General features: G+C 43.5%; 1 protein-coding gene across 2 annotated transcripts in view; it reads right to left on the bottom strand.

Annotated features, from left to right (window-relative positions):
* The window catches only part of SFMBT2 (Scm like with four mbt domains 2), a 222,412-nt gene that overhangs the window by 174,559 nt on the left and 32,145 nt on the right, over positions 1 to 15,708 (bottom strand). For both annotated transcript variants that reach the window (XM_036844256.1, XM_036844255.1), the window contains exons 3-4: positions 12,343 to 12,437; positions 9,149 to 9,389 (exon numbers count right to left, since the gene is read on the bottom strand). In XM_036844256.1, the coding sequence (XP_036700151.1) occupies positions 9,149 to 9,389; positions 12,343 to 12,437 (336 nt within the window). The remainder of the gene's footprint in view (positions 1 to 9,148; positions 9,390 to 12,342; positions 12,438 to 15,708) is intronic.

The following is a 15,708-nucleotide window of genomic DNA, read 5'->3' as shown; positions in this document are numbered from 1 at the left end:
CTGCAAGGGGCCATCAGGACCGAACCCAGTTGGGAGCAGCCCGGGGCCAGGATCCCTACACAGGCGGTGGGGGACCAAGGCCGAGAGTGGACAGATGGGCCTGGGGCTCTGACAGCGAAGGAGATGAAGGATTAACCATGAGGAAACGAGTCAGACAACAGGGAAGGAGACCCGCAAAACTAACTCACCCTCACTTCCACACAGAATTAAACACCGGCTTGATTTAAAGTACATAGCTGCTGGGTTAGGAAGCGAAAGAAAATAAATGCATTTATGACTAACACCAAAAAGGAAAATCTTATAGTCCTTCTTTGTGCTTACAGTTTTCCTGTAAGCAGAAAAACCCAAATAGCATCTGATACAATTTACATATCTTTACATAATCTCACGATTACCATTTGGCAAGGAAGCTCCAGACCGAATCTCCTCCATTTATTTGCCTACAAAATGACAAAAATGTCCAAAATAACAGTCTGGACAAGGAGGTTTTTACCCTCCTCTTAAAAATCACAAGAAGCCAATTCCACAATTTTTCTTAATAATATGTGTCCAATATCTCAAGTCTGAACAGTCAAGTCTTATTGACACAACTTTATCAATCAACAAGTACTCACCAACCCTTGCTATTTTCAAAGCATTGATTTCAGAATTGGGAGGAAAAAAAATCGCTCTGGACTTAAAATCTACTCCAAGATGCCATCCTGGAGACAAATTATTTACACACCCCAAGCAACATTTTTTTCAGATATAAAGTAAGAATCGAACCAGTCCGTTTACAGTGTTGTTCTTAGGAGAGGGTTAAACTGAGTTGCTTGGTACATAGTAGGCACACAATAAAATACTTTGTGGGTGAGAGAAACTGTTTTAAATTAGAGAGCCATGACTCAAACACTAAAATTCGTGATTCAGCTATTCACGAGGCAAGAAAATGATAAAGGCGGCATGTGGGGTATAGTGAGTTTCAAGAGATAAATACAAACACCAAACAGAAATTTATAGAAGAAAAGACTACTTTTTTACTCATAAACAAAGAGTTCACCACTACCTATATATACAAAGGTTTTTGATTTAGATGAAGACCATTTATAGTCTGCCTTTGTGTTTTTCATCTTTGTTTTTCCTTCCATAGGTTAAAAAAAAACCCCACAGTTTCTTAGGCTTCTATTCATAAAGCCTATCTATTTCAGAGCCCTTTCATAAATTCTCATCCATTGCTCTTTGAGTTCTTAGATTCAGAACATTCTCGAGCTGAAGGAAACCTTAGTGACCATACGGGCCAATGTGGCATGTTGTCAGATGGCGCCTCGGAAACTTGAGGTCACAGGCTCAGAGGCTGACCCTCGAGGTGAGGACCCAGATGCCGAAAGGGCCCGAGCAGATCAGAGGAACCAAGCAGGGGACAGATGGTCTGGAAAGCAAAGGACCATGGGATGAGGCAGAGGCTGCAGTGTGGGATGCAGGGACGGGTCTACATCTCCCAAGTTCTCAAGAGATGCCGATAAATCATCCAAATTGTTAAATGACGTAATCTGTACATGGTAGACACCAAAATTATTTCAAATGCTGTTCAGATCAAAACGTACAAATGCACACACATGCTCATACATGCTTATAAACACAAATGCTTGCAAACACACTTACATGTTCACACACACACATACGCTCATGCACACGTATAAACGCACACACACGCTCATGCACACATATAAACACACACACACGCTCATGCACACATTTGCAAGCCAGGTCCACTCTGGTCCACACCACAGTGAATCTATACACAGGGTCTCCACATGATCAGATAGGACTCAAAACCACATGTGTCGTTTTAAAGGGCCATTAAGTGCCTACAGAGAAAGGATTACTTTATTTCCTAACTGAATATTCCTCCTTTCACATACCATTATCAAAAATGGCTTTTTTGACAAGAAGATACTAACTCACTTTTTTCAATGTATTAACTATGCCTTTTAGTTTATTTACTCTCATATTTATCAAAACACATCCTACTCTTCCTTGTAACATGGGCTTTTTTCTCTTTACATTAAACTATCTAATATTTAGTGAGAGTATGTGCTTCCCTCAACTCCAAGAGGCCACTCAGGTTTACCTTTTCTCTTTAAGTTTTTAGCAAATATATTTAATTTTCTTATTAGTGTACAAATGGGATTCCAGTTACAGTATTAGGTGGCCAATGAAAACAATGTGATTGTCTAGGTTTCATTAGTATTACTAAAATATCATTTAAATTTTTAAAAAGATAGGAATTTTAAATGCTGATCGTCTCATGTAACACAATCAAATTCTAGTTCTGAGTCCACAGTTAAACAATGGTTACAGACTGATAAGTCCTGTCACCCGCTCACTTTATGGTCCTGTGAACCAACTGCCACATCTCTCATTTCACAGTCAACTATACTGAAAACAACAATTCCCCAGAACAGTCTAGGACCAAGTTTCAGAACTGGGCGGTATCCACCTCCACGACCTAACAGAAGGCCATATTCACACTTTTCTCCTAACACTTCATGAATAAACATCCCTTATTCAAATAAGTTACCTATTAACTAACTCCAGTAATTTTGATTCAACTTTGAATGGCAAATAGAGTCATTCTGGCAAGACTGCAGAGTTTGCAATTCAAATTACAGAAATTTTAATAATGGGGAGAATAAAAATTAGTGGAATGATTCCTAAGGCACCGGAATTCCAATACTTTTATTGCACCAGTAGAAAGCTCACATAAATACTTCTCAATGTAAAAGCCGGGGGGAGGTATCTGGATGGGTATCCTCCCACATAATTCACCTGCTATCTTATCGGAGCATTCCTTCCTGGGACTCCATAGGAACCTTCCAGACGCCAGAGTTCCCCAACCCCAGACATTAAGAGGCAATGTTGCTACTTCTCAATAAATAACAGTGAAACAGTCACTGGATTAAATGATTTCCTTACATTATCACCATAAACAATAATTATTTGGCTGCTGCCCTTTGCGAGCTTGCACGTGCTTATGAATAAATCAAGCCTCATTGATTTACCAAGCCAAAACGTTTTACATTTTGCTCCCCTAATGAGAGCTATCACCCTCCACTGCACTTCATGAGGCTTTAATGTACTATGTTTCCTAATACTTTTAATATGAAAGATTAGTACCGATTTGCTCTGGAGCAGGGACACTGCTCGTGGAATGGTCAATTGGTCACTAAACCCAGGTCTCCCTGAACGTGTCTTTATTAAGGGAATTCTCTTAACAAAGTACAATAGAGCTGCTGCCATGCTGTTTCCTTCCCCCTAACTTTAACGGAGTAATGACGGCCAGCATTGATGCAAAGATTAATTTCACTTAAAAGAGCAAGGCAGGAAAATACAGGACTGCAAAGGATGCGACGTGCTTGGTAAAATATCATCTAAAATTTTTTAAAATGACTCTCAGGGCAGTGACTTCAGAAGACATAAGATTACTTGGAGAATCCAAAAATGACCAGAAAGATCTAAGTGTGACCGGAAAAGGCAGTCCTCTCCCTTCTCCCATTAATGAACAAAATCACCCAAAACTCCCATCCTCTTGCCTGGCCCAACGATATTTTGAAACTGACATCCACATACTGATCGATCTCTCAGGGACTGAGTACTCCCAGGTCTCTGGCTTCCATCGAGGAACCAGAGTCTACAATTCTGTATTGGGTGAAATTCTATCCATGGCAGGTGACAAAGGACCCAAATGCTCATCATAATTTCCCAACCTAGTTTGCCTCCCAATCCACTGAAACTTCACCATCCCAGAAAGTCACACAGAAACTTGACTTCGGTGCTTTGCACAGACTCCTGGGCTAGATTTCCATCAATCCTAATCCCAAAACAAACTCCATTCCTCATGCACACAATAGGAAAACTAGCACCCTCCTCCTTCCTTCTTTCCTTTCCAAAGATCACAAACCAAAGCAGGTGAGACTGGAAAGCTCTTTAGAGATTATACACTATCACCTCCTCATTTCAAAGATGAGGAAATGGAGAGCGAGAGGTACCTACATTAATGGCAGAGGCAAGGAAAGAAACCTGACCTTCTGGCTCCAAACGCCATGTTCCTGCTTCATACTACCCCGATTCCTGGGATCAGTAAGAAAATCTATCACCACGGAGCCTCCCAAACAAATGCATGAGGTGTCATGGACCACTTTCACCCGTGTTAATATTCTGGGACACCTTTCAAGTTTAACCACGACGAAGATCGACCAGGTACAGCTGCGGGATTTACAGTGTAATGAGCTCTGTAAGACAGAAAACCACACCAACAAGAATCCTTGTGCAAGAACAGATTCTACGATTGCCTCTGGAACAAGCTGCCACCTCTGGCTACAAAGCAATAATTATCCTGCACTACAGCAATCAATAAAACCTCTTGCCCCATGAACCTGCTACTTCCTGACTTTGTTCTCTGTACTCGAGATTTCCAAGCTGTATCGATCACCTACTAAATTTTTTTAAAGTTCTTTAAAAGGAGCAATAAAGAAATTTTCCAATTAGCATCACTTGGGATGGTCTGAACAGACTTCAAATCTTTCATTCACATTAATGGTTTCTCTTTTCATGGGATTTCCCCATTTTTCATTTTCAATTTGTCATTTTAAGTGTGTCTGTGTCTTGCCTAAGAGCACAGAGTCAGGAGGATACAAATTTGATAGTGTTTCTGAAACTGTGGCAGCTGCCACATTTTTCACCCAGGCAAGGAAGAAGAATTGATTCATCAACTCTGCCCTCTTTTCTCAAGCAACAGCATGGATTTTTTTTTTACCAAATGAACCCATTAGCTCTTAGGGTGTTAAAAGTACCCTGGAACTTCTCACTAAAATGATCCACTAGAGGCTCTATTATTAAGTAAAACCCTCTTACATCTTCTGCACGGGTGTTTTAAGAAGTGTCAAAATTTAAGAGTAAGTCATGAGATAAGCAAGGACAGCAAAAAGGCAAGATTTCACACAGGAGAAGGGCCTGCCTCTCGGTCCCCCTCTATGCCCCCCACTCTAGGTGTCCCCAGGTATGTATCTGCCCCTGGGATCAACTCATGCCTGGACCCTCCTGGGAGTGTGTGGGCATATCTACATGGCTTTTGTGTGCAGAGCTGACAAGTGGGAAAGTGTCTAGTTCTCTAAAACTGATATTTTCTCAATATTCCATCAGTACAATTCATCCAGCAAGACTGATTTATTTTGAGATACAAACTACTGTGTACCAAATAGGCAAGCAGAGAGGATATACTGTACAACACAGGGAAACAGAGCCATTGTTTTGAAATAACTTTAAATGGAGTATACTCTATAAAAATACTGAATCATTATGCTGTACGCCTGAAACTAATATAATATTGTAAACCAACTATACTTCAATTTTTAAAAAATTTTAAAGGAATCATAATAACTATATAGTTCACAAGAAGCTGGAAAATGAAAAAAAGACTGATTTTTTTCATGACAGATCGGAAATCACAGGGATATTAAATAATCTTATGGTCTCACCTCAGTGGCTGTTTTAATTCAAAGCCAGACGGAATATTATTCAGCAGTTAAAAAGAAGGAAATCGTGTCATAGGCTACCACATAGATGAACCTAGAAGACATTATGCTAAGTGAAATAAGCCAGTCACAGAAGGACAAATATTGCCCGATTCCACTTTTCTGAGACATCGAAAGCAATCAAGCTCCCATAAGCAGAGAGTAGAACGGTGGTTGCCAGGGGCTGGGGTCAGGGTGGGAAATGGGTGTTGCTGTTCTGCGTGTATAAAGTTTCATGCAAGACGAAAAGGTTTCTAGAGATCTGACCACAATCAGAGTTAACAATAATGTACTGGACACTTCAAATGTGTAAAGAGGATAAAAAATAAATAAATACAAAGTAGACATGGAAGCACCCTAAGTGTCCGTCGACAGAGGAATGGATAAAGAAGATGTGGTACATATATACAATGGAATATTACTCAGCCATAAAAAAGAATGAAATAATGCCCTTTGCAGCAACATGGATGGACCTAGAGATGATCATACTAAGTGAAGTAAGTCAGACAGAGAAAGACAAATATCATATGATATCACTTATATGTGGAATCTTAAAAAACTGATACAAATGAACTTATTTACAAAACAGGACTCGCAGACATAGAAAATAAACTTATGGTTACTAAAGGGGAAGGTGAGGGAGGGATAAATTAGTTTGGGATTAATATACACACTATTATATATAAAATAAACAACAAGGACCTACTGTATAGCACAGGGAACTACACTCAATATTCTATAATAACCTATAAGGGAAAATAATCTGAAAACGAATATATATATATATATATATATACACACACACACACATACACACACACACATATATGTATAACTGAATCACTGTGCCGTATCACCTGAAACTAACACAATATTGCAAATCAACTATAGTTCAATAAAATTAAAAGAATACAAATAAAGAAATTTTTAAAAATTGAAGTGCCAGGACACAATGCCGGCTGGGCCTAGAGTGAAGGGAAACAGGCAGTACCAGAAGCAGGACAGTGCACAACCTCACCCACCACTCAAACCAGGTCGGAAGTAACAAACAAAGCCTGATATTAACACCCATTCTCCCGTGCTCACCTGAAAAGTCCTCCATGAGGGAGGGAAGACGTAAGGATGCAACCAATCTGGACCCAAACGCTAGGAGAAAGGGACAGGTGCTGCTTGCCAGGTGCCGGCACTGATTCCTTTCCTGAAGGCGTCCCAGACCCCTGGGCCAGCAACATTTTAATGTCTCCACTAGATCACAGCATCGGTCAATGGCTGTGTACTGAGATCACACCTGGCACAGGTAATGTGAGCTACGGCTGGGCTCGCACAGGGGTGAACTCTCAGCGCTGAGCTTCCTGTTCGGGGGGGCAAAAGTTCTCTATTCAAAGAACCACACAACTGAAAGGACAGGTACACCCAGACGCCCATTAGTTGACAAACGGATAAACAAAACGTGGTCTCCCTGCAATGGAATATTATTCAGCCATGAAAAGGAATGAAGCCTTGATACTTGCTACAACATAGTTGAGCTAAGGAAAAGCAGTCATTTCCTAATGGCTACATATTATACAATTCCACATATGTGAAATGTCCAGAATAAGCAGGTTTACAGAAACAGAAAATGTGGATCTGTGACTGCCCGGGCCGGGGTGGGGGGAATGGAGAGTGACTGGTAAAGGGTACAGGGTTTCTTTATGGGGGGATGAACACGCTCTGGAATCAGACATCGATAATGGTTGCACAACTTTGTGACTACAAAAATCACTGAACTGTATACGCTTTAAAGGGATGAACTTTATAGTATGTGAATTATATCTCATTAAAAAAAAAAAGCTTTGTGGGGGGAGACACAGGTGCAAACGTCATCAGCGTTAAAGGTTCACGAGGCCTTGGGAGCAAAGACAGGGTCTGACCTCGGTTCCCTGAGGAAGGGTTAGATCAGCTGACGGGCAGAGGAGGAAAGGAGAGGGAGAGGTTCCAGGCAAAGGGGAGGGCAGGTGAAAAGACCTAGTGCAAGAAGGAAAGAAAGGGGACTTCCCTGGTGGCACAGTGGTTAAGAATCCGCCTGCCAATGCAGGGGACACATGTTCGAGCCCTGGTCTGGAAAGATCTCACATGCCACGGACCAACTAAGCCCGTGCGCCACAACTACTGAGCCTGCGCTCTAGAGCCCGCGAGCCACAACTACTGAGCCCCCGTGCCACAACTACTGAGCCCCCGTGCCACAACTACGGAAGCCTGTGCGCCTAGAGCCCGTGCTCCGCAACAAGAGAAGCCACTGCAATGAGAAGCCCGCGCACCACAACGAAGAGTAGCTCCTGCTCCCCGCAACTAGAGAAAGCCTGCGCTCAGCAACAAAGACCCCACGCAGCCAAAAATAAATAAAATAAAATAAATACATTTTTAAAAATAATAAGTAAAGAAAGAAGGGCCTTCTCTCTTCTTTCTGAGACAATAAAGGGCCAACACATTCGCTAAGACCAAGGCAACGGATTCACTCCTTACACACGTCACGTAAATGCAACTCAAACTCCATGCAATTTGTTATGACCCTTCTCTACGTAACTTTACAAATGCTCCAGAAGGGAAAAGCAATTGTGAATAGGATGGACGCAAGGAACCTCGGGGTCAGCTCTAATACTTTATGCGTTGCTTCGAAATAAAAATATCAAGTCAAAATTAAGATAGGCAGGCAGGTCCTAAGGAGACATTACACCTGCTTGAGAATCAGCATCAGGAGTTTTCAAGTGCAAAGAGGACAGGGTGTTGAGATTCAGCTTTTTGGTAAGGCAGTTTCTCTCACGTACAGGATCGGATGAGTTCCTGATCATCCTAAGAGGCAGCCCATTCTTTTACAGCAGGATTTCTCCAAGTCAGCACTACTGGCAGTTTGAGCCCAATCACGTCACCGTCTGGGGGGTTGCTGTGCATTGTGGGACGTGTAGCAACATCCCTGGCCCCTCCCACCAGACGCCAGCAGCACCCCCCTCCTCCCCTCTCACAACTAAAAATGCTTGCAGACATCACTGGATGTCCCTGGGGGGTAAAATCGCCCCAGTAGAGAACCACCATTTTCCAGCAACTAAGTGGATCTAATCTAGACAAGCTTTGGCAATCTCTTTGAGAGTAATGTCATTTCTCCTCAGCTGTTTGGTTTTCTACATATTTCTCACCTTGACAGTCTCCCCACAACAAGACAGATTAAAACCTATTAGAGAAACCTCTTTCTGATGCACTATAGCACTATTCAAAACATCAAGTCTCTAAAGCAAAAGAAAAGCAAGATAATCCATCAGCAAAGGGAGAACAAGGCCTCCATCACGGGCATCCCTTCAGTCTTCCTCTCCTACCTCCAGAAACCCACCCGAGGATTAAGCTCAAAGGCATAAAGGCCATGGTGGGCTCAACCATCGGGCTCAGCTCCAACATCTGAAAATGCACCCCGTCCCCCCTCACTCCAGCACCCTCAGGCTAATGCAACTCAAGGAGAGACCCTGAAAGTGCTGGACCTTCCTAGGATATCAGTTATTGAATCTCTACAAGGTTTTCTCTACAAGCATTATGAGTGATGCCCAAGAGCTGGGCCAGCCCGTGCTCACCATCCGGGGGCATCAGGGTCTTATTGTTCTGCGTGCACCACCCTACGGGGTGCAGATCCGCGATCACCACGTCGCACCAGAAGTCGGCCCGGCGGTCCTCCCCGTAACCACAGTAGCGCAGAAGCAGCAGCTGCCCGCAGGTGGTGATGACCGTGGCCACCCAGTACGTGTCCGGGTTCTTCTTGTTGGCTACCTCCAATTTCATCCCCGGCTGGAAGTTGCTCTGAATGCTGATCTCAACCTTAAGGAACACAGAAAATCCGTCATTACACTAGACACGTCCATCCAGAAGATTATGTGAACGACTGAAAACACAGCACTTAATCTTTCTGTTGCCCTAGATCAGCACCATCTAAGAGAAATGTAACGTAAGCCACTGGTGTGACGTTAAATTTTCTAGTGGCCACTTTAAAAAAAAAGAGATAAAACAGATGAAATTAATTTTAGTAATGTATTTTATTTAACCCAACAGATCCCAAATAGCATCATTTCAAAAGGGAACCAACATAAAAATACAGCAGTGAGAAATTTTACGTTCTTTTTTTTTTTTTTAAAGATTTATTTTATTGATTGATTGATTGCTATGTTGGGTCTTCGTTTCTGTGCTAGGGCTTTCTCTAGTTAAGGCAAGCGGGGGCCGCTCTTCATCGCGGTGCGCGGGCCTCTCGTTATCGCGGCCTCTCTTGTTATGGAGCACAGGCTCCAGACGCGCAGGCTCAGTAGTTGTGGCTCACGGGCCTAGTTGCTCCGCGGCATGTGGGATCTTCCCAGACCAGGGCTCGAACCCGTGTCCCCTGCATTGGCAGGCAGACTCTCAACCACTGCGCCACCAGGGAAGCCCAAATTTTACGTTCTTATTTTCCAATGAAGCCTCTGAAATCTGGTGTGTATTCTACACCTACAGCACATCTTGTTACCGAACAGAACTTGGGTCCATTAGTCAGAGGTGCAGAAAAGCCAGTCTACTGACCGGGCTGTGGTGAAGGAAAGTGCAGAGTTTACTGCAGGGCACCAAGCAAGAGAACGGGCAGCTCATGTTCAAAAGACCAAAACTCCCCAATGGCTTTCAGGGAAGGGTTTTTAAAGGCAAGGTGAGGGGTGTGGGTCACAGGGTGTGTCACCAGCTCGCGAATAATTCTCTGATTGGTTGGTGGTGAGGTAACAAGGTGATGTTTCGAGAATCTCAATCATCAACCTTCTGGTTCCAACTAGTCTGGGGTCTACCTGCTGGTGGTCAGCATGCAGTTAACTTCTTCTACCTGGTGGGGTTTCAGTATCTGCAAATCAACTCAAGGACACGGCTCAGGATATTATCTATAGCCCCTGAGGAGGAACTAAGGGCCCCTGAATTTGTGTTATGGCTAAACTATTATTATTTTGTCTTGCCTGACGGCTTCCCTTAGTTTCTGCATTTTCTTCTCTGATTAAATTTGCTCTTTGCAACTCAGAGAAAGCCTTAAGAGGCTAAAGTTTTGGAGGTGGGGACACAGGGGGGTCTGTTCTCAGGAAGGCCCTGCAGGGTCCTACTTGGTTTCAATCTCAATTTGGATGACACACTTTCCAAGTCCTGGATGGCTGTGGCTACTGCGTGAACAGTGCAGCCTCAGAAAATGGATTTTCTTTTTTTTTTAATGAAGGGTTATCATCTATTAATATTTGCCAGCCCTCCTTGCAAAAGAAAGCTTTCCATCCTGGTGAGTTATAATATTCTAAGGCCAGCACATCGGATGTCCCTGAGTAGCTGCTGCTTAAAAAATGATGGAATTATGAACTGTTCGCCCATGGGTCCTGGGCTATTCTTCCTTTAAGCCTGGCAGACAGGCCTGGGGACATTCTGCATCCACAGGACAGGGCACTATACTGTGCCTGAAAGTGGGGCAGGAGAATGGATTGGATGAAAGAGAACAGGACTGACTCCGTATGCAGAGATATTGAGGACTTCCGGTACAGAAAAGGAAGGAAAAAGCTGTTGATCTATATCTCATTCCTAAAGCGCCTGGAGAAATCTAACCAAGTCATCCTGGCATCGTAAAAGGCAGATGTTACAATGGCTTTTGCAAAACGGAATCCACACTGTATGCTGGGTGAGTTTTAGTTTTATTATGTTTTAATATTTCACTCTTGGTTTCACTAAATGGCCACAATCCCATTCATAATAAACCAGCAATTATCACAGTATAAGTGTCAGTATAAAAAGAGAATCGGAATACTATCCACCCTTAACGAGGTCATGCAAATTTAATAAGGTCTTAAATTCCTTTTCAAAGGAACACTTCACTTCCAAAAAGAATAAAATGTCGCCTTAAAATAAAGTGGCTTCTTAATTCAAGAAAAGAGCCAGAAGGAAGACCAGGTTGAGAAAGTCCCCCAATTTGCTTATGATACTGAAGCTAAATCTTTGCCTTGGAAAGGCCCAGTGGGGGAAAAAAATGTTTCTCAGTATTAAATTTTCATTTCCAATAAAGCAATAGTAATACCTAAGAACTTAGGTCCTGGAAACTCAACCTTTTTCTCGCTAATGATATATTACCAAAATCTCATATCTAAGCAAACATCTGGTAAAAACTTAATTTTTTTACTTCCTGGGACTTGCCCTCTGCTTGGCATGCTATTTGCATTGTTCAAAAAACAGTATAGATGAGGGTGATTTTTTTTTGGTTTGATCCAAACATTTCCTGAATATTTATGGTCTTTCCTGTAATTTGACTCATCTGTCCACAAATGGCTCTAACGCTTTTAGGTGTCTTTTCAAAAGAAAAATATCAATTCAAACTTAAAATATACAGCCATTACATCTCCTAAGAAGACATTACTCATTGACACCTACTTGCCTAGTTTGCTGGCTTTTTATTTCTTCACATCAACCTTACCTGTCTTGGGCTGTGCGCCCCAGACAGCAGAGAACACATCATTCTAATCTGGCTTTTTGAGGCACAGAATGAGGTTAAGACCACACACCATTTCGCATGCTGAGCACCACCCCGGGGCCCAGCCCTGGATTAAAGCAACGCCCACCTTCCCTGCAGCCCTCTGTGAAAATCAAACTCACTTCCACATCTCCTTCGCATTTCTAAGAAATCTTGGCCAAATTTCTCTTTTCTTCTCATTCCCTTTCTTCCAATAAGTTTGGCATCTTCCTGAAGACCCCCTTCCCACCCCCGCAAACAGGTCAGAGGAGAAAGGAAGTCACCTACATGTTTGAACGATGTGTGAGGAGCCGCACTGGTCCCCGTCTCCTCCAAATACTCTCCCCAGTTAAAGCCGGTTTCCTCCAAGCTTGAGCCTTCTTCTGTCGAAAGACAAAAAAAAAAAAAGAAGAAGCATATCAATACTAGTGTGAAGAATGGAAAGGCACTGGCCTTCCATGTAAACCAGAAAATCCTTCATGCAAGAGAGAAACAAATTCAATGTGTAGGAGAATACTGTTGAATTCTTTGCAAAGCTTCTGTTTGCTGATTTTAGAGACAGGTAACTCAAGAAAGACATGGAACCAACCTAAGTGTCTATCAAACAGAGGAATGGATAAAGAAGATGTGGTCTATATACACAATGGCATATTACTCAGCCATAAAAAATAATTAAATCATGCCATTTGCAGCAACATGGATGGACCTAGAGATTATCATATTAAGTGAAGTAAGTCAGAAAAATACAAATATCATATGATATCATTTACATGTGGAATATAAAAAATAGTACAAATGAACTTGTTTACAAAACAGAAAGATTCACAGACATAGAAAATAAACTTATGGTTACCAAAGGTGGGGGGAATAAATTAGGAGTATGGGATTAACAGAAACATACCACTGTACATAAAACAGATAAACAAGGATTTACTGTATAGCACAGGGAACTATATTCAATATCTTGTAAAAAACTATAATGGAAAAGAATCAAAAAAAAGAATATATATACATATATATATAAAGAAATCACTTTGCTGTACACCTGAAACTAACACAATACTGTAAATCAACTATACTTCACGTAAAAGAAAGAAGGTAAGAAAAGAAAAGAAAGGGAAAAGGGAGGGAGGGAAGGGAACAAGGAAAGGAAAGAAAGGGAAAAGGAAGGAAGGGGAGGGGAGGGGAGAGGAGAGGAGAGGAGAGGAGAGGAGAGGAGAGGAGAGGAGAGGAGAGGAGAGGAGAGGAGAGGAGAGGAGAGGAGAGGAGAGGAGAGGAGAGGAGAGGAGAGAGGAGAGGAAATCAAGGAAAACCCTGAAGAAATTCTGCTTGGACTACCATGACAGAATCAAGGGTAAGATTAAGGGCTCTTCAGTAAATGAAATGAGATTTGCTTCAAGGCATAGTTGCTGCATGTTAGCCTGTTTGAGATTATCCACTGGAGACACTCCAGTGTTTGGGGAGGTTGGAGGACAAGGTGAAGGAAACCACTGGGCACCAAGTAAGCACCTTGATGTATATAGAGTACAACAGCTGGAGATTATTAAAGTAATATCATAGATCTTTGGGGCTCAGAAAGCATTGACTCCAAAGTCATTTCAAGGAAAAAAACTGAGACCCAGAAGGACTGCTCAGGTGTGTGAGGCGCCCGGCCAGTTAGCCACAGGAACTGAGCAGCTCTCAGACTGACCCCACGCCCACCCCCTCCAGGACCCTCTCCTGCCTTCTCCTGAGACAGAGCTCTCAGGGCAAGGCACCCAGGTGGAAACCTACAGGACACGCATTTCTCCAAGGACAAGGAACAAGGAGAAATGCAATCAAATGTACGATGTGGCTCTTAAAACCATCACTGTTTTGGAGGAAATCAAGCAATTCCCAAAACATTTCAGACTGTACAGTAAAATACAGTCGGTATAGTTGAAAAGCACCAAATAACTCACTTTAAAATATAGATAACATAAATGTGATGTCATAGTTTCCATTGGAAAAAACTGATGAGCCGTAAACATTATTTTAACCTATTTTCAAGGCTGTCATAAGGAAGGAACACGCAGTAGTAAGGGTTGTCCAAACATGCAGGCCATTTAGTGCTTCAAAAGTTAAGACTCTCCTTTCTTTCCATAACACTCAATGGATACTGACGTTCAACCTGTGTATCTTCTATTAGCAAAAGCCCATTTCATTGGCCCAGAAGAAATACTGCGATCAATCGTGTATTAATGTAGAAGTGGAATAACCCGGCAGGTGGGCCGGAGGAATTAGTGACTGGTATAAGAAAGACTTCTTGGAGGCTATCACTATTTTTTTTCTCCTCAAGATTATAAATTATAAGTGGGAAAAGTTATTTTCTTGTAATACTCTATCTAGTCTCAGGAATTGATAGAAGAGGATAATTTTTGTAACATCAGAAGATGCTAAGCCAAAAGGCAGCTACCTTAAACGTCGTCTTCTAAAGCCAAGTTGCTAAGAACTTCCACCTCCAACTTTAATAAGGTGGTTTATGATTAAATGTCCGAGAACAGAAAAAGCCACCTGAAGAGAAAACCTTTCCCCTGGAGCTCTTCCAAGATGCACAGTCAGCCCGGGGTTTAGGCCCTCCCATCAGAATCGTGCTCCCTGGAAAGAGCCAGCAGGTCCTGTAGCTACCACTTACCAAGGGCTGTGAGGCGGGTTTCCAGCTGCTAAAGGCAGGGAGGCAAACCCAAAGGGAAAGCAGTCAGGCTCTAGAAAATGCCTCAGGGGGTCACCCAACAGTTCTGCCCACAATTCTTTTCACCCCAGCTGCACTGGGCATCAATGATCAAGCCTGTTTTCTGACCCACTAGCCGGAGGCACGGACGCAGCACCATCTCCTTGCCACGGTGGCCTGGGACGGAATCTCCGGGGTAGCTGACTTGTTGCAGTGAAAGTCTGTGCTTTCTTTACACCCTCCCGTCCAGCGTCCGCTCAAACCACGCCTCCTGCAGGCCCTGCAGCTCCAGCCCTGACAGGCACCTCCGTTTCCACCCAGAGACCACAGGCTGTCACAGCAGTGATGAGAACTGGGGGTGTCAGCCCTCCTCTAACTGCTTTACATGCAGCACCTTATTTAATCCTTGTTCCAAGAACCCTGACAGACGGGCACTCAAGGGACTTAACAGGTCGCACAGCTGTCCAGCTACGAAGCAGGGGTCCAACGCAGGTGGTCTGGGGTGGAAGCTGGAACTTCTCCGAGGCACCCTCCCAGGTCAGACAGCCCCGCTCCACCACCACCCCCTTCTCCATCTGAAGGATCCGAGGCGGACCCCGGGGCCAGCTTATCTGTCTCTGTGGTGGTGAGCGATAATGTGTCCAGGGCCAAGTCAGGCAGCAGGAGGACCCAGGGGGTGGGGGGTGGGCGAGAGGCAGCTGCCACCCTCGGGGAGGAGGACAGAAGGGGCAGGGCTCCTGGGGCCTGTTTGCAAAGAAGGAGGAGAGAGCCGGCAGAGGATGTGGGTGTGACACTCGGCCCTGAGCCGACGGAGGCACTAGGTCCCGGAAGAGCAGTTTTTGGAGAATTCCAGCTGCTGAAAACGGATCGGGCTCCTCCAAATCAGAAACACTCGGGTGGAGACTGAGCCTTCAGGAGCTGCCCGCTGCACCCTGATGAACCTCAACAGGACCGCAAGAGACCTG

This window comes from Balaenoptera musculus, chromosome 2 (assembly GCF_009873245.2).
Source record: "Balaenoptera musculus isolate JJ_BM4_2016_0621 chromosome 2, mBalMus1.pri.v3, whole genome shotgun sequence".
NCBI classification, from domain to species: domain Eukaryota; kingdom Metazoa; phylum Chordata; class Mammalia; order Artiodactyla; family Balaenopteridae; genus Balaenoptera; species Balaenoptera musculus.
This window is presented reverse-complemented; position numbering and strand designations above follow the sequence as displayed.